This window comes from Cottoperca gobio, chromosome 1 (assembly GCF_900634415.1).
Source record: "Cottoperca gobio chromosome 1, fCotGob3.1, whole genome shotgun sequence".
Lineage (NCBI taxonomy): Eukaryota > Metazoa > Chordata > Actinopteri > Perciformes > Bovichtidae > Cottoperca > Cottoperca gobio.
In genome coordinates this window covers 25912958-25938850 of record NC_041355.1, presented here as the reverse complement: position 1 = coordinate 25938850, position 25893 = coordinate 25912958, and the positions used below count along the sequence as shown (strand labels likewise).

The 25893-nt window shown below is 42.2% G+C and overlaps 2 protein-coding genes across 7 annotated transcripts; one reads left to right on the top strand and one right to left on the bottom strand.

The window, feature by feature from the left end:
• Window positions 1-1989: 1989 nt before the first annotated feature.
• Window positions 1990-15013, bottom strand: fbxo8 (F-box protein 8). 4 transcript variants are annotated; one of them, XM_029437209.1, is made up of 8 exons: window positions 14847-15013; window positions 11553-11658; window positions 10224-10307; window positions 9127-9271; window positions 8678-8804; window positions 7867-7985; window positions 7369-7565; window positions 1990-4930 (listed from the first exon to the last, which is right to left on the bottom strand). In XM_029437209.1, exons 2-8 carry the CDS (start codon window positions 11656-11658, stop codon window positions 4743-4745), a joined length of 966 nt encoding a protein of 321 aa, XP_029293069.1. In that variant the 5' UTR covers window positions 14847-15013; the 3' UTR covers window positions 1990-4742. The 4 variants fall into 4 exon arrangements, with proteins under 4 accessions (XP_029293069.1, XP_029293052.1, XP_029293043.1 ...); XM_029437192.1 differs by lacking the exon at window positions 14847-15013 and adding an exon at window positions 13069-13554; XM_029437183.1 differs by lacking the exon at window positions 14847-15013 and adding an exon at window positions 13218-13554.
• On the top strand, window positions 13586-23308 carry cep44 (centrosomal protein 44). 3 transcript variants are annotated; one of them, XM_029437164.1, is made up of 11 exons: window positions 13586-13691; window positions 13910-14007; window positions 14880-15027; window positions 15302-15439; window positions 15939-16013; window positions 16545-16733; window positions 21304-21432; window positions 21580-21672; window positions 21918-21992; window positions 22529-22566; window positions 23041-23308. In XM_029437164.1, exons 2-11 carry the CDS (start codon window positions 13916-13918, stop codon window positions 23087-23089), a joined length of 1026 nt encoding a protein of 341 aa, XP_029293024.1. In that variant the 5' UTR covers window positions 13586-13691; window positions 13910-13915; the 3' UTR covers window positions 23090-23308. The 3 variants fall into 3 exon arrangements, with proteins under 3 accessions (XP_029293024.1, XP_029293032.1, XP_029293015.1); XM_029437172.1 differs by having other exon boundaries at window positions 13684-13799; window positions 16545-16718; XM_029437155.1 differs by having other exon boundaries at window positions 13684-13799.
• The last annotated feature ends 2585 nt before the right edge of the window (window positions 23309-25893 follow it).

Genomic DNA, 25893 nt, shown 5'->3' with positions numbered 1-25893 from the left:
CACATACTCCTCCTCAGACTCAACAACATGAGCAAGCAACAGCAGCAGAGAGAGCTGGTGGGTCACATGGTGTTGGATGGGGCTGTTCGTTATTATTATTATTAAAAAAAAAAGAAAAACAATACATATTATTACATATTAATACATTCATGGCCATGCACTCTGCTTGAGGTCAACATGATGTTATAACTGATAAGCTGTGGTTCAACATGTTGACTCCCTGTTCCAGCATAACACACAATAATGACTGCCTTGTCTGCTGTGGTTGAATTAGCATTAAATATGCTCATACAATATTTTTACTCCTTTTCTATCACAAATGTGATTCAACAGTTTAGATTACAGTCACTGGGTTCAGTGAAAAAAGGACGTTTTTGCAACCATAAATGAGCTGCTGGCACGCCCCTGAAAGAGAAGCTCACCACGGCACAGTTGGTTTCTTTTACACACATTATCAAGTAGTGCATTCTGAGTGTGTACAAGGTGCAGCGTTATCTTTTTCACTGAGCAGTGAGTTGACTTTTCTCAATGGTGCTAAACTGATCAATTGACAGAACGTTTATTTATATATATATATATATATATATATATATATATATATATGTTTGGAAATTGCTAAATTATTTGAGTAATTTAGGAAGTAATTTAATCTTTTAGATTTGTGGACACTGTAAAGTCAAAGCAAATTACTAATAAATTCAGATGAAAAATGAACAAATATCTTTAAATACTTACTTTTCAGTATTATTTCTGATACAGCCATTACAAATAACTTATAGTAAACTCCTACCAGCACCACTACTGATACTAAAACTGCTGCTACTATTACTCTCCTCCTTAAGTTAGCTCTGTTTTATTGCAGATATATAGTCAAATATAAAGAGGATTAAAAGGAAGTGTGCCTTTGTAGAACCTTTACCTCTGTCAGAGAGTGTGTGTGTGTGTGTGTGTGTGTGTGTGTGTGTGTGTGTGTGTGTGTGTGTGTGTGTGTGTGTGGATAGGTCATTTATCTCTGCTCTCTTTTAATTTGCAGTACATAAAATACCACCACCCAGAAATAGGACACACACACACACACACACACACACACACACACACACACACACACAGGTCAAGTGTCAAAGGTCATATTGTGTCTGAAGAGGATTTACTCTTTTGGCTGTTTGATCTCAAACACACACACACACACACACACACACACTGAACTAGAATTACTAGAAGCGTGTGGCCTGCGTCACATCTGTTGAATGACCTGTGACCTACATGTCTGTCTTTCTGTTAGTGTCCTTTTATCAAAAGTTGGATGTGATGATGCAGAAATGATGGTGGTTGTTTATGTAACCTAAATGTATTCTCAGATGTTCAGTTTACTTACATTTATCATTGGATTCCTTACAAGTAATAGTCAATATATTAATATACTGTATGCACTATTGTTATATCTTTATAATTATGATGCAGCTCTCATTGGACATTGGCTGCTCTGATGCTCTGAAACAGTAATGTGCCAGCACAGCCCTCTAACCAGCCTGTAGCAGTAGCATTAACCCAGTGGAGAATTTATCTTCATAAATACCAACTAAACAGATTACAGATTGTGAAATATAAAAACAGATTATAACTTGAAAGGATGCATTCATCTGTCATGAATGTGTGAGCCTCCCCCTTATTTATAAAAAATATCCTCACTGTCATAGTTTACTTATGTGATGCATAGATGCATACAGATAGTGGCTCAACAGTTGAGCAGCTGTGGCTCAGGAAGTAGAGTGGTCAGTGATCGGAGGGTCAGTGGTTCGATACCCAGCCCCTGCAGTCAGCAAGTTGAGCAAGAACCATCGGTGTGTGTATGTGTGTGTGAATGGTTATCCCTACTGATGAGCTGATGAGCTATATAAATGCAGTCTATTTACAGGTAGTGTTTGCACACATTCAGTTAATACTGTATTTATATCAAATACCAGTCACAGATGTACAACAGAACAGATGTAAGTGTTCTCCCAGCATCAGTTTTGAGACATTTATTCATCCTCATTTAAACTGTAGCTGAGAATTGTTAAGTGTCTGTAATCACTTTCCCATCCATGTATTGTATTTACCAAACTTTACAGTGGAGAGAAAGGAAACACATCTCTGCACCTTCATCGAGTGAGGAAGAGGAACCAGACATATCCCTGAACTGAATGTGCATCACTCAGTGTAACAGATGAAATAGATGCATCATTACGGTCTAAGAACGTACACTGTTTACCTTTTCATAGCTCAACATGTATAACTGCAGGTGGTTGAAACATGTGAGTAAAATCAAACCCAGATTTAATGAGGCCGACATTTGGGACAGTTCCTCAGTACATTGTGTCAGTCATACAGTCTTCTAGTAACCACAACAACAAGAAAACAATGATGTTCTAGTTCTAAATCAGTGTGCAGCATCAGCAATAATATATCTCCAATAGTAATAATGTTACAATCTAATGAAGAGGATCTTACAACAGAATTTGATAGGATAGAGAACAAATCCAAAGATAAATGAATGTTGGTTGATATAGCTAGCTATCAAGGTTAGGATATAACCCCTTAATTAAAAAACTGCTGTCTGTTCCTATGGTTACATTCAGTGGCCACTGTGATCACTGACCTCACTGTTAGCTGTGGCTACATGCTAGCTGCTGGGCTTCGAAGCTACGAGCACAGAGTGAATATCATGCTGCATTCTGATGGGAATCATTGCAACAGCTGAAAATATGTCACATTTCTGAATGTTTGAAGTCTTCATTATGTCCTGATTCAAGTTTATTGCACACTTCCATTTCTCCAGATTGGCTGTTACAGACGCCACACCTTCTCTGCTGTAGTGCTGCCCTACATGTGTACAGTAACAGGCTTCCACTAATACAAAACTCCATTAAAAGCAAATCTAAACTCTAAAACAAAGTGTTTTAGAGTCTTTATATCTACGTGCCTAATTTAAATTGATGGATTATTGTCATGGCAGCAATGTTTTAGTTTTGATAAAAAATGGTAAAGCTGTGGTTATTGGGGGTAAATGAGTGTGCAGTGTGCAAAAATATTATAAATTATAGCACTAATATTTTTTAAAACAGAAGAACTTCATGAACCTCATACAATTTACTGCACTGTCGTCCACAGACTTCAGCCAGTGGTTGTGTCCTTCTGTGTCAATTAAACAATCAACACTGCAGCATGACTTGATACAAATCCCTTATTTTACCTCACTTCACATCGTCTTCCTCTACACTTGACTTTAGCCATTTCCTTGATAAAGATGCCAGAATTACAACCAGGTCCATCACAAACCTTCACAAATACTTTTAGCATCCTCATAAAGCAGCTAACATAGAAGCTGCTGTGCTCTATCTGATGTACAAGAAGCATGTCACCTCCAGAGCACTGTGATTATACATTTCCCATGTATATCAATACATTCAATTTCAATCATAATCTGGACAAAATCTTGCACAAAATATTAGCTGGTTCCAGCATTACTGTAAATACTAAGTGCATATAACATTTTCCTTTCACATGTGTCACCATGAGATGTATATTTATGCAGTTTTCAGGATTTACTTGTTCGTTAAATCATTTTAGATTAATAAAGCCTTAATCTGAATGAATGTGGAGTTTGAATATGAGACCAAAATTAACTAAAATAAAATGCAAAATTCATATTCTGTCCATCACATTATCATCATCATTTGTATTTGAGATTTTATTGGAATATTTCTGACGGCAGAGCTTCTTCATTTGACTCTTTGTTTGCGATTGAAACCTGCCCACAGAGTGGAACAGGTCGCTTTTTATGGCAATTTTAGGGCCGTCAATTCTGCTAATTTCCTAATCACACAAGCGCACACCTGCTCATGAACAGGTGACATCCCTCAGACTGAAACAAGCCATTTACGTCACGTTTGTGCAGTTTGGCGACTCTGACTTGGAACACATACAAGCAAACCTCAAAAGAAAAAAAGTAAGAGAGATTAAAGATAATAATAATCCGAAAATGTTCTTACATTAAAATTGTTGTTGTGTTGTTCATTATACTCATAAAGTGGAAAACAAAAAAACAAGTAGTATGAGCCACAGAAAACCAGATCTAGCTTCATCTTGACACTTGGACATTCTGGTTGTTTCCCCTGGACAATGTATCAAGGTCAACTGATCAGCTGAACAGCTCCAATGTACCTTTGTCATTAGTTACACTGATAAATGCTACGAGTGATATTAGTGAGTGCTCTTGCGTTAGCCTTGTATTAGGTCCTGTGTCACTTCCTACAAGAATGTGTCCTACTGGTGAACGTGAAGCAGCTGTCCAATAGGAAGTCAGCAGGACTGTGCCAACATCTGTGACAGGCTGAGGGCAGTGCTCCTCCTCCTCCTCCTCCTCCCTCCACCAATCAGTACTCTCCATCCGTCAGTGCAGTATCAGAGCTCGTCTTCATGGTTCCACTTTAAAACCTCCTTCTTTGCAGTGACTGGGTTTTAAAGACATTTCATATGTTTCTCTGATAAAAATCTAATAACATTCCTAATATTCGATAGCACAGTCTCTCACAGTGCAGTGGTGGACTTTATTTGTTTGTCTCACCTTTCTAGTAAGATTTAATGGTTGTTGTGAAAATTGTTAATATCCGTTTCCACAATGTTCCATACTTTCCAGACATGTGTAGGAACCCAATCCCAAATTCCTATTCTTCAGTGCAGTATGAGGATTTGGACTGGAGCTACGCAGCCACGTGGCCAATCAGGTATATGTTGTCATAGAGGTGGCCCACAAAGTCATCCGAGACATTATGTGCTGCTCGGCGAGTGTTCCTGATGAACTCCCTCTTGGACATTTTGTTTTTGACATGGGGGCTGGTCAGGTCGATGGACAGCAGGATCAGACTGTAGCACAGCACATACACAGCATCTGCAGAGAGATGAGAGCAGGCCGGGATCAAACAGGACTCTGTGTGGCACTAAAGAGAACATGTAGTTAGTGTTCAAGCTGAAAAGTCAAAGCCCCACTAGAGCAGGGCTGATTCCAGGGTTCGGTACAGGGGGGACCAAGAACCAGTCGGGGGGGTCTCATGGGAAATGAGAAAATTCTATCAGGAATAAATACAGTGTGGAAAAATGGCTTAGAAAACATTGTGCACAATTTGCAGGCTCTTTAGCAGAACCCTGTGTGTGTGTGTGTGTGTGTGTGTGTGTGTGTGTGTGTGTGTGTGTGTGTGTGTGTGTGTGTGTGTGTGTGTGTGTGTGTGTGTGTGTGTGTGTGTGCGTGTGTGTGCGCCCAAGAGGATGGAGTGCAATGAAAGGACTGATTTCAGAAAGGCAGCAATCCATCCATCTCTAGCCTTGGGCTCAAAACCATTACACTAATCCTACTAATCGCATGAGCAGGTCTGAGGAGTTAACAGTAACAGAGTCTGTAAGGTCTGCTAGCCCTAACAAAGCCTTTCGTTGGTAATGGCACAGTCCATTGAAATGATCAAGCCAGAGGTTAATTCAAAACAAAACCTTGATGGTTCCACCTCAATTGGTGGCTTTACCATCAAAACAAATCTTGACCTGAACATTGGTAATAATACAATTTAATTACTCTATATTTATGTTCTCCAGAGTAAAACGCCTTTCATTTGGGACAATCCATGAGCTTTCCTCTATCACCACCTTCAGGTCAAAGAGTGAATTTACACAACTGTGAGCACAATGTGTGGACACAACTGTGTACAAATGGAACTTTTATCTTAGCAGTGATGTATTGTGTCTGTGTATGTGTCTGCTGCAGGATGGAAAAGCCACAATTACAGTATGTTCAATGTAACATAGAAATATTGTCACCAGTACGCAATAACACAATTATTCAACTCTAAAATGTAAAATGTCCCCCCACAGCAAATATCTTGGGTACAAGTCAAAAATAATTCACAAATAATTGAACTGGCATGACATGCACTGTGAACATTAAAGAGTAAACCTCTTGACCTCAGAATCCACTTTGGTTATTACATGACATGTCCTCTTTAGCCACTTTATCAAGACTCTCAAATTACCATCCTTGTACCAAAGTCTGTATATTATATAGACCAAAGGATTATAGAGATCTATCAAGTAGTAAAGATGTTGCTGCACTGTATACACAGGGTCCCTTCTTTCACCTACGCAAGGTAATTAAAAGTCAGTCGTTTGTGTCACGAGCTGATGCAGAGGTCCATATACATACCTTTATTTACATCAGACTTGATTGTAACATATTGTGGTCAGGTCTGCTGCATGCTTCTACTTAAAGTCTTCAAATGTTCCAGAATGTTGTAGCTTTAATCTGAACTAAAACTAGAAAATGTGACCATATTACACCAATCTTAGCTTCCTTTTATTGGCTCCATATCCATGTCAGATCAGACTTGAAGGAGCTTCTAAAGACTTATAAAATTCCCTTTATAATCTCCTTTTACCTATTATCCGTCTCTGTCTCCAGAGAGAAAACACATTAGACAGTCTGATTTTGTTAAGTTCTTTAAATTCAAACTTATAACTCATCTTTTCTTTTTAACTTTTCAATAGTTGCTCAATGTTTGATTACTTCATGCATGGATCTGTTATCATTATCCTTCTGGTGGATCTTCTCAGTCTCACTGAATCTATTAAGCCGAGTAAAGTCCATGTATGTCCTCCCCGTGTGAATACATCTAAAACCCACTGCATCTCTCTTGCTCTTGAGTGTTTGTGCAGTCTGTCCTCTCTCCAGGTCTCTGGTGGAGATGAGCTTGTGTGGCTCAGGTTCTATCTGCTTGGCGACACCTGGAAGTTGCTCGACATCCTCCCGGACCTAATCTAGTCATCCTCATTTTCCATATTGTGATTTTGCTATTTTGGTCTGTTCTGTCGAATGACATCTATTGCATGTCTGTCTGTCCTGGGGAGGGATCCCACCTCAGTGCACCACTTCCTAAGGTTTCTTCCATCTATTTCCCTGTTAAAGGGTTTTGTTTGGGGGAGTTTTACTTATCTGACTCGAGGACAAAGGACAGAGGGTGTCGTATGCTTTTCAGATTGGAAAGCCCCATGAGGCATAAATCTGCCAAACACCCATCGTTACAGCTACTGCGCAAGTATTTAATGAATACCAATAGGCCAAGGACCACAACTTCAAAGCTTTTAGGTAACATACACTGTGTGTGTGTGTGTGTGTGTGTGTGTGTGTGTGCGTGTGTGTGTGTGTGTGCGTGCGTGTGTGTGCGTGTGTGTGTGTGTGTGTGTGCGTGTGTGCGTGGGTGCGTGTGTGTGTGTGTGTGCGTGTGTGTGTGTATGCGTGAGTGTGTGTGTGTGTGTGTGAGTGTGTGTGTGTGTGTAAGAACTAACCAGGACTGAGGCCCAGCTCTCGGACCAGGCCGGGGTTACAGGTACAGAACCTGTGGCTGAACTTGGTGATGAGGGTTTCCAGGTACTCTCCTCTCTCTTCTGGTGCATGGATGTGTCTGAAGAAGTCCCTCAGAGCGTTGGGGAGGAACTGGTTACTGAAGTTATGGAGGGTCACCAACTCGTCCAGAACATCCCGCCTGCACACACAAAGACATACACACATACAGACTGAATGATATGATAGAAGCAATGTTTGGTTTTATTTTGTACACCGGTAATGAAAGTCGCTGTATGAGGAGTAATATCATTGTATCATATAATATCATAGTCGACACATTAAATAAACACCTCTAAAATAATAATTAAAGAAAATGTATCAAATGATTTCAGGTCATGGTTTTAGACCATAGCTATTGTCACAGAAGTATCAGATGTAAAAATGTGAACGCTTCATCATTACAAACTGTTGTGGAAGTCAAGAGGTGAGTTTCTGTTAACCTCTCATCCAGGTAAATCCTCAGCATCTTCCAGTTGAGCCGTCTAGTGTAGAAGATGAATTTAGCCAGCTCTGTCGGATGATCCACGAGTATACCTTTGGACATGAAATAACTGATACCCTACACACACACACACACACACACACACACACACACACACACACACACACACACACACACACACACACACACACACACATCTTGTGAGTGAAGGTCTAACAGAGTCACTTTGTGTGTCTTTATCCATCAGGAAACACACTTTGATGTTGAAGTGACAGATTGGCTCAGAATAATGACATCATAAAAACACATCATTTTGTCGTGTCATCATAGAGTGGTGCAGGGATGGCGTGTTTTTGTAGGCCGACCCTGAAATTTTGATTTGATAATTTTTGATTATTTCAGAAAATAAGCTCTATAGCAAACAAACGTTAAAGTTTCTTACAAGTTTTGTTCAGCAGGATAATCTCCACATATGAACCACTTTTAGGTTTTTTGAAATGTAAATGGGATTGCAAGAAGTAAAAAGCTGACGTACAGCTACAAAGGGAATACACTGCAGTCACCTGACTCACGTCACCACCACTAAGCTGAAGGCGGACTAGTGTTTACCGTGATGACGTTTAGCCACTAAGACATAGAAGCTTCAGAAATTCCTGAGTTGAGCATTTACTGATATTTTGTCGTAGAAAAAAAACGTAAAATCTCTGTAGTTTGTATTAAACACAGACCTTATCACACACACACACACACACACACACACACACACACACACACACACACACACACACACACACACACACACACACTACCTCCTGTACGTTAGCGTTGAATGTCAGGCTGCCTTCATCTAGCTGTAGGTATAGTCTTCTATATGAGAAACCAGCAGGTAGTCTTCTGTTGTAGATTGAGCAGTGTCCCCATGTGGACTTACACAGCCTGGTGGATTCACACACACATGGGTTATAGAATAGAACAAAGAACAAAGAACACAAAATAACTTTACTGGATACATGTGCCGATAAAAAGGCGTGTCTGGTGAGTTAACAGAAACCAATGGACACAGACAGCAGTTGACAGAAATAACTGTGTAGTCAGCACTTGCCAAAAAAACACAAATTATTTAATAGCTTGAACTTTCTGTCTCTAAATCTGTAAGTCTTACATAATACAGGTGATGTCTGGTCACATAGAAGCATTTATTATTAACTTCAATCAAATCCCTACCTCATTACTTTAGCATCACAAAAAGCCTCCTTACCCCTGCCAAAGATATTCGTCATTTCCCAGGTCCTGCCACACACAGCCAGCCAGGCATAGATCAGTAGCATTCAGGTAAGACAGTATGGTGATGCCTAATTCAGGTGGCAACATCTCCAAATCTATACAACCATGGCGTTCCCTACCTACAGTCACCAAGAAACAGAAGGAAGAAAACTAATATTTATATTTAAATGGAATCTCACTGACACACAATTTCTAATGCACTGAGAGCAAACGGTGTTATATTTTCTTGAGAGAATTAAAGATATTTAATCGATACTTGAAGACCTGTTGAGCACAGATCAGACAGCTCTCTCACACACAAGGTCTCACTGCATTAAGTACAGGTGACGTACGGCCACTCATGGCCGTCGACTTGGTGTATCATAGCCAGAATCATACTGACCAATTAAGAATGGTGACTCCTGCGTCTTGGTGGAGATGAGGAGTTAGGTTTAGATTGAATCTCTTATATCAATCATTGCAGGAGTAGAAATATTGCTCCCACTAATCTTGCGTTCCAAGAGGCTCAGCTTCCTTTAACAGTTTCTCAAGCTTAAACCTGCCTGTCTACCTGCCTGTCTACCTGCCTGTCTACCCACCTGTCTACCTGCCTGCCTGTCTACCTGCCTGTCTACCTGCCTGTCTACCTGCCTGTCTACCTGCCTGTCTACCTGCCTGCCTGTCTACCCGCCTGTCTACCTGCCTGTCTACCTGCCTGTCTACCTGCCTACCTGCCTGTCTACTGCCTGTCTACCCACCTGTCTACCAGCCTGTCTACCTGCCTGTCTACCTGCCTACCTGCCTGTCTACTGCCTGTCTACCCACCTGTCTACCTGCCTGTCTACCTGCCTGTCTACCCACCTGTCTACCTGCCTGCCTGTCTACCTGTCTACCTGCCTGTCTACCTGCCTGTCTACCTGCCTACTGACTTTCTCACCAGATGTAATGATTTTTGGAGCTTGTGCTGCTACTTTCATTGCAAAAGACTCAGTGCACATATGGGCTGGGTTTTCGGTTGGATCCTTTCTGAAGCTCCTGCTGGCTTCTCCAATGTTACTATGCAAGCTTAAACGTGTGTTTCTATGTTCATACCTCCAATGCGTGTTCTCAGCAGATGGTAGATATCGGGGCCATAACACTGCTGAGGAGCTCTTTTCTGGGGACCTCCATCACTCCCTAGGAAAAAAACAAAAACCAGGATCATTTTTTATCTATTCATTTAGTCTTTACTTGCTTAATGCTATTTAGCATTGCAGGGAAGTAGGAGCCTATTCCAACATTTTCATTATAATTCTTGGCTCTTGGTTATTCTTACAGTGTTGTTCATATGGCTTTCTTACGGTATGGTTTTACTAGTGTCTTCATTCTCCATCTACAGTATTTATTTTCAACCTGAAAGTTTGCAAAGTCATTATAGTGTGTATGTATGAAATAAGGTGCTCATGAAATTTCACCTGAATGAAACTAGTGAAGTTCAGACTTGTATCTTTCTCTACTGACCTAGCCTCCTTTGTGTAAAATGTTTGCTGACAAGGACCATACCGCTTACTCTGAGTCACTACAATGGATCAAACTTTAAAGACCTAGGAGATAGATGATTGAGGGATGTTTGCTGAATTGTAAGAAATGATTGGATAGCTGGAAGCAGAAAACTAATATGAGTAAAGCTGTGAAGTGGCTGTAACAAACAACTACTGATGATTGTAGTTGTTATTTGGATTATAGAGTGAAATAACATCCAGTGTATTTTTATCCACTTCAGTAATCGGCTTATTCTCACTCATGGCAGTAAACACGATGCAACTTGACATGTTGCGTGTTGTTTTCAGTTCATTATGTTACTTTCTATGTACAGCAAAGATTCTGCAGTGGATGGAAACTGCACAGTGTGGGTTGGATTTGTTCACTGTCTATCCATAAACATCACTTTTAAACAGCGTTGGTCCTTTTTATTGTCTAGGACTTTTCAGAAATGTACACAATGAGCTCCGAGTTTGATTCACCCGTCCTAAATCTTCTCCAAATGTGTGTCTGATGGAGTCACTTAAGGAGCATACTGACAGTGATTATATTATTGACAAATAACACAATCTTTGACATTAAAAAGTCTAGTCTTAAATAAAGTCTTCATTTTATTTACATTAGAGGTGCATCATTTTACCTCAAACATAAAAATGAACTTTTTAAATAAAGCTGTTGAGTTTAGTAATAACGATGACCATGTTCAGCTGCACTGATTTTAATTGGTGTTGCTGTGCTGATATTGAATTGAAAGTTAATGTATAAAGGACTGGAACCAGGAACCTTATAAATCAGAACAAGCTCATATTTTGTCTGAAAGGAAAAGCATTGTCCACCATTTGTGATAGCAGCAGCCACATACAAACTACATTCTCCTCAGCCAAAAGTCATTTGGATTACCTTGCTCTTGTCTTCCTCCTTCTCCTCGGTCAGCCAGTCGGTCTGCAAGCTCTTCCTGAAGCTGCTGCTGTTGTCGGGGAGGCAGCCTCCACAGTGCTTGACCCATCTATATGGCGGCACAGTTACATAGTACAAATAGGTCACTTAGATTATGATCTATAATAATATCCTGTATTCCAGATGACCCACATGTATGGTAATAAGTGGCAACATGTGCCTACACACTTTTCTCATAGCCTTTTTCTTATTTATTTGTCACAGGAAAAGTGCTGCTCATGATGAAATGGTATAGACTGTATATATACTATATACTGCTCGTTCAGCAGTATGTATACATGCAGTAATCTGGTCATGCTGTGCATGAACAAATATTTTGGTTACATACATCTGACAAAACTAGTTGTGGTTGTGCAAAATAAAACATCTAAATCGGTGTGTCCGTCAGAGCTAGTAGTAAGGCAGGAAACAAGTTAGTATAATGATTAATGATACAAATTCAGCAGAGGATACACTGAGGTTCACTTGTTGCTATGATTGTCCATTAGTGGCAGCCTGATAAAGAAGGCAAATCCACAAGACTGTGTGAAACTCAGTCAGCTCAGAAAAAAACCCCCCAAAGAGAAACACTGTGACTGAATCACAAATAAGATACAACTCATACTAAAGAAACTACGTATACTCATAATCTGTGTTCACTGTACTTCAATCAACATGTAGCCAACTAACCACTGGGCAGAATGGTTCTCAGAACGTAACCATACATTCAGACTATCCACTAGTGAATTAAGCAATTCACCACAGGTTTTATGCCAAATCTATCAAATATTTTACAATGTTTTAGAACTAATTATCACCATTATATGATGAAAAGCTAATACATACAATAATAAACATAAAGTAGATGGATGTAATGTGAGTGCTGGTTACATGATCTGTATTACATGTGTTGTTACTAACTGACTGTTGAGGGTGCCAATTTATAACAAATGACCTGTGGCAGTTATAACTGTTTTGGATCCTATCAAGCCTCTTTTCCTATATTTAACACATTTTCACAGTGCTTACAATTGTATGGCAGAAAGCACTGAACAATTAGACAACACAAGATTATACCAACCAATGACAGTATGCATTGTATGTGTATGTGTGTGTATGCATTTAGTATGCAAACACCTGCTGGCACATTAATGTTAGAACTCTGTGCTGATGAACTTAAAATGTAGCTTCATAGCTTAGTGGACTTATAAATGTGTGTCAATTAACGAAGCAGTAGTGCACTACGTCTTTCTTTCCCTCTCAGCCTGTCTAACGTCAGCTGTGTTGCGTAAACAAAGCCATTACACTGTTGTAAACATCAACGTTGGAAGTTCGAGCAAGCAAGGTAGTTTGACCTTAAGTCCCGCCTTCCCTTCTATGTCGTTGGTCTTACATAGCACAACAGCTAGCGAAATACAACGTCATTGGTTGAATTGACTATCAATCACAATCTGTTCTTACAAATCCCGAGTTAGCTTACCGAGCTAGTTTAAGTTGTCGAAGACAGTGTCGACCCAAACTCCTTGATTTTGCTGCCCTGTTAAAGGCCATTGGTCTTATTTCTTGTACAAGCATGGTGCAGTATTTCCTGCTGAGTACGATACAGCGGAGTAATCCTGGACTACCTACCTGAGTTTAGTGATTCCTATGACAACCCGACCTGCACACAAGTGCAGCTGGAAATGTGGTTTCCTTGCTATCAAACGTATCAAGTTGTCATTTCATTTAGCCAAGCACAGATACAATAGAGCAGTTGCTCCTTTAGATTCAGGAGGAACCTTTCATACCTTGGTCTATCATCTGTTTTAACACTCCTCCTCCTGTCACTTCTGCCCCTCCCTCTGTTCTCTTCCCAGTTATCAGATACACTGAGGGAATGAAAGAACATTTACATTTTACAATTATGAGTCAAACGCATTCTATTTCTATGTAAATACGCCAGCGCGTGACAAATTGATAAACTAAACTAAACGAAAAAAAGCAGAAAGCACTGTGCGTACAGGTTGCGTCACTGACGTCAACTCGTTACAATACGTGACAAGACTTGCATGCAACAGCCAATCGAATTCGCACAGTTGATCACCCGGTAAAAACCAAACGAAGGTGAGCTAAATAACACCAACAATATAAGTTAGCGTCAGGTATAAATACATCTTATTTTAACCACTATACTTTCATTTGCACTTTTAAAAACTACATCGAATTTGTATGGTATGTAGTTGGGGTTGTATAACGTTCGCGTCCATATGTGTGTTGCCACAACACAGGCTGACTGTAGCTTCGGTTAGCCTTTCACGTTGGCGCTTGTCTTTCTCTTGCAGATAGAGATGCTGTCTAATGGAGATGTCAATGGTTGTCTTCGTAAACTGAAAACTCTCCTGCGGGCGGTAAAGTACGCAGGACATGTCGACTACAATGGGTAATCAAAGAACACACATCTGCCTGACTGAAGCCATATAAAACCTCCGCAACCCTAACGTTACTTAACGTAACGTTACACCACAATATGATATTTAACTAATCTAGCGTAACATTCAAACGTTACAGTCAGTAGGTCAATAGAAGTAGCAGTCAGTGAGTAGGTTATGTTGATCAGTTCAACCGCTAACGATACTGCTTTCCACTATGTTGTCATGTGATCATGGATTAACGTTATATGAAAGATTAATGTGCGCTAACGTTACATTTTTATCATTTTAATATTACCGATGCAGTTAGTCAGTTGCAGTTTAAATGAGTTTTTTGTTTTACTGTTCTTACCTGTAACACTTTATCAGCTGTTTGGATCATACACACCAGTATTTTGTGTCCTCTGTCTCAGGTACTACTAATCTGCAAATGCACTGTGTTAAAGACATTGAACGTGTGTCTTAAATGCTCCTATGACTTTGTGCGGAATGCTCATAGTAATGGTGCCTGTCGACCACCAGGCATCACTATTGTCTCAGTGTAACACAATGAACTCCACATTCAACTTTATTCCAAAAAGAATGATAGTTTGTCCTTTTTTCTTGCTGTCTCTTCTCAAATTACATTGTGTGTTTCTTTGCCAGCATCCAAATCTAGTTTCATTCATTTGTTTGTCTTCAATATGTTGCGTTGTTGTGTGGAAACATCACAGACATAGACATCAAAAACAAACGCAGCAACTTGATTTAAGCACTTACGTCTATGAGCAGTCACAGCTATTTATTAGCAGTTTGCAGCATGGACATTACTGATCAGATTCTCTCTTTCTTCATTTGCAGTTTTACTCACAATCTTGCATGTCGTTCTTTGTTTCTCCACCAGCCTTTCCAAAGGAGACCCCTCTGCTTTTCTTCCAATTGTGAGTTTCACCCTCACCTCCTTCTCTCCACCTTTTGCTAAGCAACTAATAGAGGCTGGACTGGAACTGACTGGCAAAACTGATCTCCGATTCACTGACACTCTTTATAAGGTAACACATCCACTCATTCTGAGCGCTGTGTCCACAGATGCAGCATTACGAAATGTTGTGAAGTTTCTTATTTCACACTCGTCCCCTCCCTCTATCGAGCACAGTGACTACTAACCCACTAGTGTACAGGGGATTTTCACTTTACCCTCACAATTATTCTACTAGCCTGTAGTGGTCCGTTCAAGTGTGTGTGTGTGTGTGTGTGTGTGTGTGTGTGTGTGTGTGTGTGTGTGTGTGTGTGTGTGTGTGTGCGTGTGCGTGTGTGCGTGTGTAGGTACTGCGAGATATCTTCCACTATAAGCCCATACTGACCAAGCAGCAGTTTCTCCAGTGGGGTTTCTCTCTGAGGAAAATCTCTGTCGTCTGTGACATCATAGATTTGGTCCTGCAGAAACACAACCAACTGAAGAAGGTACAGAACGTATAATAGTTTATTTGTATTTACATAAACATGTGTCTGTGTGTCTTTAATGCAGTCATCTGTAACATTAAAGGCAGCGACGCATTCTTCCTTTTATTATAGAGCAATCTGAGATTTGAGTAAATAGTAGTAATGACATCACTCAATATGTAAATCTGCATTCAGCATCATATTAGAAATCATCTATGAGCTTTTACTTAAGTACAAGTAGCAATACCACAGTGTATAAATACTCCTGCATTCGACATCTTACTCAAGTGAAAGCTCATTATTCGTATCACAATGTACTTAATGTTCCACAAGTAAAAGTACTCTATTTTCAGAATAATATGTATTATATCATTGGATTATAATTATTGATTCATCAATGTGTACGAATAACTAATGTTGCAGCTGGAAAGGTGATTCATCTTGTAGTAGAGAAACATCTTTCAACAAGCAATAGTTCTGTAATGCATTCAATAGAATTGTGTGTTTGTGTGTGTTGTAGTCGAGAGTAAGATGTCCTGCCTCATACAAGGATGACGGAGGAGAAGCTCAGCCAACACTGACCGATGCAGACACTGTACGTATAGTGTAAAGTACCACCACTAAAAGTACACAGTACCGTAATATACCGCTCAAAGATAATAGACCATTCTACTGGACAAATAAGACACCACCACGAGATAACACAGTAAGTGGTACAGCTGTGGCTCTTAACAATTTGTTAGCATGTGACCTGTAAAGTTCAGCGACGCCTGCAACCCAAAGAGGTGGATCGTCGGTGGAGTTGAGGGAGTCCCGGTTGACGCAGCAGAGCCGACAGCTAGCAGCTAGAGACCTGAGATGGCAGAAAACGGACCGTTGTGCACGCTCTGTACAATTTCAAGAGTACATCAATTAATGTGGCTTTCTTTAGAATACAGATTCCCAGCTAATCACAAAACAAATCAGTCAGATTGAACAGGCACTTTAAACCTCCCTAATGTCCCTGAACTATACAGAAGCATTAAGGAACTGTTAGCAGGTAGGCGGTTGCTATTAACAGAAAGCTCTGATTTAGAAATGTGCACTAAGTTTCTCTTCAGTACCGTTGTGTTTGTATGTGTTTCAGGTGTCCGAGACGCCATCTGTTGAGAATCACATGGAACATTCCTCCACTTTTCCCACAAACTCCTCCCATGCAGAAGCATTCTCCTCCCATTATTTAACTCGTACATCTCATAATGAAGTGTACTCCATCCATGGTCCTGGAAATGGAGAGCTGGCAGGAGGAGATGAGGACAAGGTTAACATTCTTTACGTAAGTATTTACTAAACAAGTATAAAGACAAAAGCTTGTGATAGAACTCGTTTGCTGTGATTAGCAGTGCTGGCTTAATGGAAGTGTTGTAGGCAAGTGCTCACGTCTGTAAAGGAGACCGTGCAGTGATCAGAGAGCCACCCGACGCTGCGGGCAGCTGTGGCGTGCTCTCCACCGGGGAGGCCCGGAGCCAGAGAGAGGAGCAAAGAGAAAGAACACATTTCTGCGAAGGGTTTTCACACCTAGTTGCAAAAGGTGACGTCAGCTTGCAGGAAGTGAGGGAGGGTCTTGACACAAAGGATCATGTGAAATTGAGTCCAATAGCTTACTGTCCATACTGTGAGGATCCCAACACTTCACCATAACAAGGTGACCTTTCGAAAAGTGCTTTGAGTTCCATCTGCACGGGAAGTGAGGTTTTTGTAAGCCTATTGTAAAATATTTATATTTATAAAATGGACATGTCAAATCAAGCAATCTGATTGGTTCTTAGCCGTGGTATAATGAGCGTATATCACGGGTAGAATTATAGTAACTTTTCACAACAAGTCAGTATCCCTCCACGTCTGAGAAAAAGCTACAACCGTTACAGCTGTTAAATTACGTCCGTTAAGAAACAAACTTACAAAGCTTTACTATGGAGGAGTGGATTGATAAACGGCAACATACAAATTAATGTAAATAAATAGCCAAATAATCGATCAACGTTGTCTGTCTAATATGTTCGCTAGCTGTAAGTGTTGTTGCATAGCAAACACCTCGCACTATGTTTTGTGCAGAAGGCAACAGAGGGACTATTTTATTTTGAACATCATTATTTAATAATAAAAACTATTTAAATCAAAAACGACTTCATGAAAGAAAGGGAAAGGAAAAGAGAAACCCTGCCCGGGGCCCCCGTCTGGAGCCAGGCCCAGAGGGAGGGCCCGACAGCGAGCGCCTGGTGGCCGGGTTTTCCACGGAGCCCGGTCGGGCACAGCCCGAAGAAGCTACGTGGTGCCTCCCATCCATCCATCCTGTGGGCCCACCACTCATGGGAAAAACCGCTGGGGTCGGGTGCGCTGTCACACGGGTGGCAGTGATGGTCAGGGACCTCGACAGACCAGACCCGGGCAGCAGAGGCTGGCTCTGGGGACGTGGAACGTCACCTCTCTGTGGGGGAAGGAGCCGGAACTAGTGCGGGAGGTGGATCGCTACCAGTTGGATCTGGTGGGGCTTGCCTCCACGCACAGTCGTGGCTCTGGAACCGTACTCCTGGATAGGGGTTGGACTCTATTCTTCTCCGGAGTTGCCCAAGGTGTGAGGCGTCGGGCCGGGGTGGGGATACTCACTAGCCCCCGGCTGAGCGCCGCTACGTTGGAGTTTATCCCGGTGGACGAGAGGGTCGCCTCCCTACGCCTTCGGGTTATGGGGGGGAAAACTCTGACTGTTGTTTGTGCCTATGCCCCAAACCGCAGTTCTGAGTATTCGGCCTTCTTGGAGACCCTGAATGGAGCCCTGCAGGGGGCTCCAGAAGGGGACTCCGTAGTCTTGCTGGGAGACTTCAACGCACACGTGGGAAACGATGGAGACACCTGGAGAGGCGTGATTGGGAGGAAGAGCCTCCCTGATCTAAACCCGAACGGTCGTTTGTTGTTGGACTTCTGTGCTAGTCATGGAATGGCCATAACAAACACCATGTTCGAACATAAGGATGCTCATAAGTGCACGTGGTACCAGAGCACCCTAGGCCAAAGGTCAATGATCGATTTCGTAATCGTATCATCTGATCTGAGGCCGCATGTTTTGGACACTCGGGTGAAGAGAGGGGCGGAGCTGTCGACTGATCACCATCTGGTGGTGAGTTGGATCAAGGGGTGGGGGAAGACTCTGGACAGACCTGGTAAACCCAAACGGGTAGTGCGGGTGAACTGGGAACGTCTGGAGGAAGCCCCTGTCCTGGGGATCTTTAACTCACACCTCCGGCGGAGCTTTTCAGCCATCCCTGTGGAGGTTGGGGGCATTGAACCTGAGTGGGCGATGTTCAAAACCTCTATTGCTGAAGCTGCGGTGATGAGCTGTGGTCTCAAGGTCTTAGGTGCCTCAAGGGGCGGTAACCCTCGAACACCGTGGTGGACCCCGGTGGTCAGGGAAGCCGTCCGACTGAAGGAGTCCTTCCGGGTTATGCTATCCGGGAGGACTCCGGAAACAGTTGCAGGGTATCGAAGGACTAGAAGGGCGGCAGCTTCTGCCGTGTCAGAGGCAAAGCAGCGGGTGTGGGAGAAGTTCGGAGAAGCTATGGAGAAGGACTTTCGGTCGGCACCAAGGTGCTTCTGGAAAACCATCCGGCACCTCAGGAGGGGGAAGCGAGATACCATAGATAGATAGATATCATCGTCAATGTCCCTGATGGAAGTCACTGAGGTTGTCAAACAACTCCACAGTGGCAAAGCCGCAGGGGTTGATGAGATCCGTCCAGAAATGCTGAAGGCTTTGGGTGTTGAGGGGCTGTTTTGGTTGACACGCCTCGTCAACATTGCGTGGAAGTCTGGGACAGTGCCTAGGGGTTGGCAGACCGGGGTGGTGGTTCCCCTATTTAAAAAGGGGGACCAGAGAGTGTGTGCCAACTACAGGGGTATCACACTTCTCAGCCTCCCTGGTAAAGTCTACTCCAAGGTACTGGAAAGGAGGGTTCGGCCGGTAGTCGAACCTCTGATTGAAGAAAAACAATGCGGATTCCGTCCTGGTCGTGGAACAACAGACCAACTCTTTACTCTTGCAAGGATCCTGGAGGGGGCCTGGGAGTACGCCCATCCGGTCTACATGTGTTTTGTGGATCTGGAGAAGGCGTATGACCGGGTCCCCCGGGTGATACTGTGGGAGGTGCTGCGGGAGTATGGGGTGAGGGGGTCACTTTTGAGGGCCATCCAATCCCTGTACGCCCAAAGCGAGAGTTGTGTCCGGATACTCGGCAGTAAGTCGGACTCGTTTCCCGTGAATGTTGGCCTCCGCCAGGGCTGCGCTTTATCACCAATCCTGTTTGTGATTTTCATGGATAGGATATCGAGGCGTAGTCGTGAAGGAGAGGGGTTGCAGTTCGGTGACCTGAGGATCTCATCGCTGCTCTTTGCAGATGATGTGGTCCTTATGGCATCATCGGTCTGTGACCTTCAACAGTCACTGGATCGGTTCGCAGCCGAGTGTGCAGCGGTTGGGATGAGGATCAGCACCTCCAAATCTGAGGCCATGGCTCTCAGCAGGAAACCGGTGGATTGCCTACTCCGGGTAGGGAATGAGCAATTACCCCAAGTGAAGGAGTTCAAGTACCTCGGGGTCTTGTTCGCGAGTGAGGGGACAATGGAGCGAGAGATTGGCCGGAGAATCGGAGCAGCGGGGGCGGTATTACAGTCACTTTACCGCACCGTTGTGACGAAAAGAGAGCTGAGCCAGAAGGCAAAGCTCTCAATATACCGGTCGATCTTCGTTCCTACCCTCACCTATGGTCATGAAGGCTGGGTCATGACCGAAAGAACGAGATCACGGGTACAAGCGGCCGAAATGGGTTTTCTCAGACGGGTGGCTGGCGTCTCCCTTAGAGATAGGGTGAGAAGCTCAGCCATCCGTGAGAGACTCGGAGTAGAGCCGCTGCTCCTTTACGTTGAAAGGAGCCAGTTGAGGTGGTTCGGGCATCTAGTAAGGATGCCACCTGGGTGCCTCCCTAGGGAGGTGTTTCAGGCACGTCCAGCTGGGAGGAGACCCCGGGGAAGACCCAGGACTCGGTGGAGAGATTATATCTCCTCACTGGCCTGGGAACGCCTCAGGATCCCCCAGTCGGAGCTGGAGGATGTGGCTCGGAGAAGGGAAGATTGGGGTTCCTTACTGGAGCTGCTGCCCCGCGACCCGATCCCGGATAAGCGGTAGACGATGGATGGATGGATGGATGGATGGATGGATAAATTGGAGTGTGTATTTTTCTTTCATATTGCCACACTTGGTAACCGTTTTATAAAAGCAATAGCTCACTTCAGACCGTGATATATGGTCATTATATCACAGTTAAGGGGGTTGTACCACGCCCCTTAACTGTGATATAATTACCATATACCACGGCCTGTCGTCAGCTACTGCTTAAGTATATATATATATATATATATATATATATATATATATATATATATATATATATGTGTGTGTGTATAAAATGTTTTCTATACTGGAGTGTTAAGTATTTAGAGTAGGCCTAAGACTAGGAGAAGAGAGGGTGGAGATTTTATTTGTATGTTTGATTTGTTTATTTTTAAAATGTGTATTAACCATTAATGTCTTTGCGTGTGGTGACGCGCACACACACACATTACAACATGATGTAAACCTTTGTTAATAGCTATTAAATATAAATGATCCTGGCCATTGAAATGAATGCGTGCAGCATTTAGTTTGATGTCTTCATGTTGACTTTCTATCAGCACAACTCTGACTTCCAGGGTCATTGTTGAGTTCTATACTGAAACTTTAAAAAGGCGTAAAGTTTGGAGGACCGCTGGAGGAGTTTGAACACATGCCAATATAAAATGTCTTCACTGTCTCTCAGTCAGCAGAGGTGGAGGGAAGGCTGTCAGCAGTGGAAGCTCACCTAGGGAGTCTGGTGTCTCGGCTGGACAGGCTCGGTGTCCTGGAGAAACGTATGGAGGAACTTGATAAACACAGAAACACAGACAAGGTTGATAAGACATTCTTATGTATTCTTTACTCTACTTCTGTAATATCATAATCCTTTTTATTTCATATGTTTCCTTTATTGAATAGACGGCAAAGTAATAACACAGTAAAATTGCATCCACCTTTTCTATTTATCATATTCTTCCAGGATGAAGTCATCACGATATCCAGAGAGAGCTGGGAAAATGTGATGAGCAGAGTCCTCTTACTGGAAACTAAACTAGATCTGAGCAATATACAGGTTGTGTACATACTATGACATTTTAATTTCATCTCCATGTAGTCACTGACTGTCTTGTTCCTTGAATCTGTTTGTAAAATTTGTTGATAGTTGGAAAGTCTTTGTGTTGAGCTGCAGTGATGGTCACCTTCACTGGTGGCTAACATGTGATTAGCTTGAAACTAGAACTAAGCCAGTTTTTTTGATTAATCCTTGACTGCACCTTTTTAAAATAACCATTTCCCTTTCTTACCTATCTATCTTAGTTAAGTGTCCCACCGCAATGTCCATCATGTCCATCTGCCTCCTATTCATCCAGCTCCATGGCTGATACTTCAAAGGTGAGACCTCACCTCGCTGTCACTATGCATAAACAAATCTATCATGTTTCTGGCTTTTCACACATTATTTTGTGTTCTATTGTGCTTTGTTGTAAACACACAAAAACAATCTGAGCTATTTATCAGACCTCTTCTTGGCCTGTGTCCCTTTGCACCCTGAGATCTTCAGAACCCCTTTAGTCACAAAGGGGATGCAGCCTTTGCAGTCAGGGCTCCTGGCCAGACGAGATCAGGGCTGCAAACTCTGCTCTTTTGCTTTTCAGTGATTTTTCTTTATGTTTTCTTGCATCTTTGTTTTTATTTTTTGTTTTGTTTTCTGGCTTTCAGTTCATTTCTTTGTGTTTTTAAATGTTTTCTGTTTTTATTGGAAGGCACTTTGTAACTGTGTATTATAAAGAATTATGTAAAATGTGTATTATTATTATGCAAAAGTATGCGTTAACGAGACACGTTAAAGCAGAAACGGATTACTTTCCCCCCTAGTGTTTCGTTATTGTTGTTGATGCAAATATTATCTGTTCTGTTTTTTTGTCCAGGAGGACCTCAAGGACAGGCTGGAGAGGATTACCAACATGTAAGTTCTTAATTATAGTTGCTTCAGTTCTCAGTTTCTCCGAAAATCCTACTCTTTTCTACCGACCTCAGAGTTCACAACATGGTTGTGAGATGGATCTGCTCCTGACTTTGTGCTTTAGCTTTCCCTCTTTCTGTTTTGACACGCAAAAGGCTGGCTAACCTTGTTGTCTGTTCCAGAGTCAGACTCTGGAACCTGGCCCTCCAACTAAACTAAAGAGTTAGCTCTGTTTTAAGATCTGATTCCTTCATGCAGGGGAGTCTTTGATGTTATCACCACATCCAGCCTGGCTTGATGATGGCAGCAACAGTCGGCCCTCCAACATATCGTTTTATGAATGTTTCGTGATCTCATAGAGAACATGTTGCTGTAGCTGCCATATTTAAAATAATATTGTATATTGAATATAATATTGTTTTGCACTTGTCAGATAGAACATATTTAATGGTTTGTGTGTCTGTGTGACATTTGCAGGCTGAAGAGCACCTCCAGTCTGCTGAAGAACACTGAATCCTGCAGTTAGTTTGGCTTGAATGTAACATTACACCACAATGTTGGCTCAATCAGCTGGCTCTGTAACTTCTAACAAGCTACCTGTACTTCAGATAACTGAGAAACTCCTGCTTTTAACTCAAGTCTCTAGTGAAATGACTGAAGAAATACTGTATGGATGGATAATTTCCACTGTTAGCCCTTCACAAATAAATGCTCCATTCTTTAAACGGCAGGTGCTTGTTTGAATTGTTTTTCATTTACGCTTGAAAGCCTCGACTCCAAATCAAGTAAATGATAGGCTTCATGTTCAAGGAGTTGAATTTGCAACAATTTGTCTACTGACAACAACAAAAAATGAATGGTAAGAATATTGTTTTCTGCATTTTTAAAGAAATCATTCTCTGAAATTTGACCCACCACACAAATGCAATTTGAGGTCCTCACAGCAACTGACTAATTACATTTGGTAATAACTGCTGCTCTTTCAAGCAGGCAACACAAACTGATATTTTCTGAGTGTGTCATCACGGCGAACTGGGCTCCTGGAGACACCTACTGCAGCAGGAAGTACCACAGAGGAGGTTTGAGGACTTTGCCAGGTGAAAGCTGAGTTGGGGGTAGGAAGTGGGGAAGGAGTCTGGCAGTGGGGTGTGGTTAGGGCGCCTGCTGCTGGGGGGAGATGGGAGTGCTCCAGCTGGAGGCCAGATAGTAAACGGAATCAGGTATCAGTCACATAATAAAAGCATGATGATGTCCTGGTTCTGTTCTCTCAGTAGGCTGGGTCCTGGAGGGAAGCTGACGAGGGCCGCCGCTCCACCAGACCAGAGAGAGAGAGAGAGAGAGAGACTCAGCACGGGAGGCTGCACGACCGTGTTATTGATTGTTTCGTTTTTGCATGAAAAGGCTGTAGAGGAGAGAATAAACCGTTTGTTCCTTGATACTGTTGACATTTGATCGTTTTTTCCCGTGTGTGAGCAGGTGTGGCTGCAGTGAGATCCTGACCAACGGGGTAAACAATAATTACCATTATTAATTAATGAAGTTACCTGCTGCTCCACGTGCGTAACTGCGCGCAGCGTCTTTGGAGTAGAACATATCGATCATGCTGCATTGATGGCTTCTCCTAGTCATAATAAATGAAGTCAAAGGACAGAGTGCTGTAAACAGCTCTCAACAGCAAACACGACTTTAGTGGGTCTATAAACATTTTGACAAAACCCGGATTAGGCTCCATTCAGTGGTGCAAAAAGGTATTATTGGTTAACCTCTGACTCTGGATAGACTCTGACTGCATTGCTGTGTATGGGACACAGCTTTCAGGTCAGGTGACAGACAGGCCTGGACACACACACACACACACACCTAGGTCTGTGTGGCTCACATAAAAACACACACCCCCACTCGTCAAAGACTACATCCACAATGGATATTTTATAACTCATTTGTTCATTTTAATTTGAATAATTCCTTCTATTTTGTACTCTCTTGGCTGATATTACTGTTTTTTACAACTTATTTACTGTTTTCTTATTTATTGTTTGTACTATTTTAAAATGCATAGAGAGAAGCCTGTGAAATTTCATTGTACACGAGTATAATGACAAAGATATTCTGAGTCTGATTAAAAATGTATTTTTGTGGAAAATGTAGAGCAAAGTGGATGAGGCAAAACTCAACATATATGAACGTTTTTACTTACTGGAGGTGCGTGTGTGTGTGTGTGTGTGTGTGTGTGTGTGTGTGTGTGTGTGTGTGTGTGCACATGGGTGTATGTTTGTGTGCCTCCATTCCACAAATAGTGCTTTGCGCTCTCTGTAATGTTTCTGGACCAGTAAGTAGATGTGATGTGTTATAATTGCTCCCAATCCTTTTCCGCCTAGTCCCCCCCTACTGTGCTGTGATTGGCTAGTACTCTTTGCCTCATCGCGCAAGCGTGATTGGATTTTATCAAATTAGTCTGATTACACTGATAAACACAGCAAGTATTTGTTCATATTAATAGTGTAAAACATCACGTAACCTTAGTTGTGTTATAATCTTTGATTAAAGTGGCCTTAAATTATGATAATTTAGAGCTGATTATCTTTTTTTACATTTACATTTATCAGATTTACCTGATAGTCACAGCAAACTAAAGTATTTGTTCTTATAGGGAATAAAATCTGCCACATCACTTCAACAATGCTGAACAGTTTCACTGCTCAGCTCCATCTGCCAATATAGACCAGTACCCCAAATTGATGGTAAGTGGTTTTAGCACCTGAGTTTCTAGAAACTAACATTGTCCCTTGGTCAGTGTTTACAGACGCATACAAACTCTTGAATGTCCATCCAAGCATCGTCTACCGCTTATCCGGGGTCGGGTCGCGGGGACAGCAGCTCCAGTAAGGAACCCCAATCTTCCCTTCTCTGGGCCACATCCACCACATCTGCCAGCGCCGACTGGGGGATCCCGAGGTGTTCCCAGGCCAGTGCCGAACCGATCCAGTGACTGTTGAAGGTCACAGACCGATGACTCCAACTCTTGAATGTTAGTGTCATATTTTATTTTCTCTCTTAATAACATCATACTGTCTGTGTTGATGGACTTTTTGCCAAAGAAGTATCACTACCATGTATGCAGCTACAAAGCAGTGAACGTGGGGAGTGACCATGTCGATTGTGAAGCCACGCTCCAGATGTCCCTCCAGTTAAAAGAGGAGATACTGATGTGGCTCAAGTCAATATCAGTTATATGGAGAGAGGACTTCACTAAACTTACTAAAGGTTTAAAGATCATCTTTAAAGTTGGTGGTTGTTATTTACAGAGTTGTGGCAACATTTCTAGTTGTT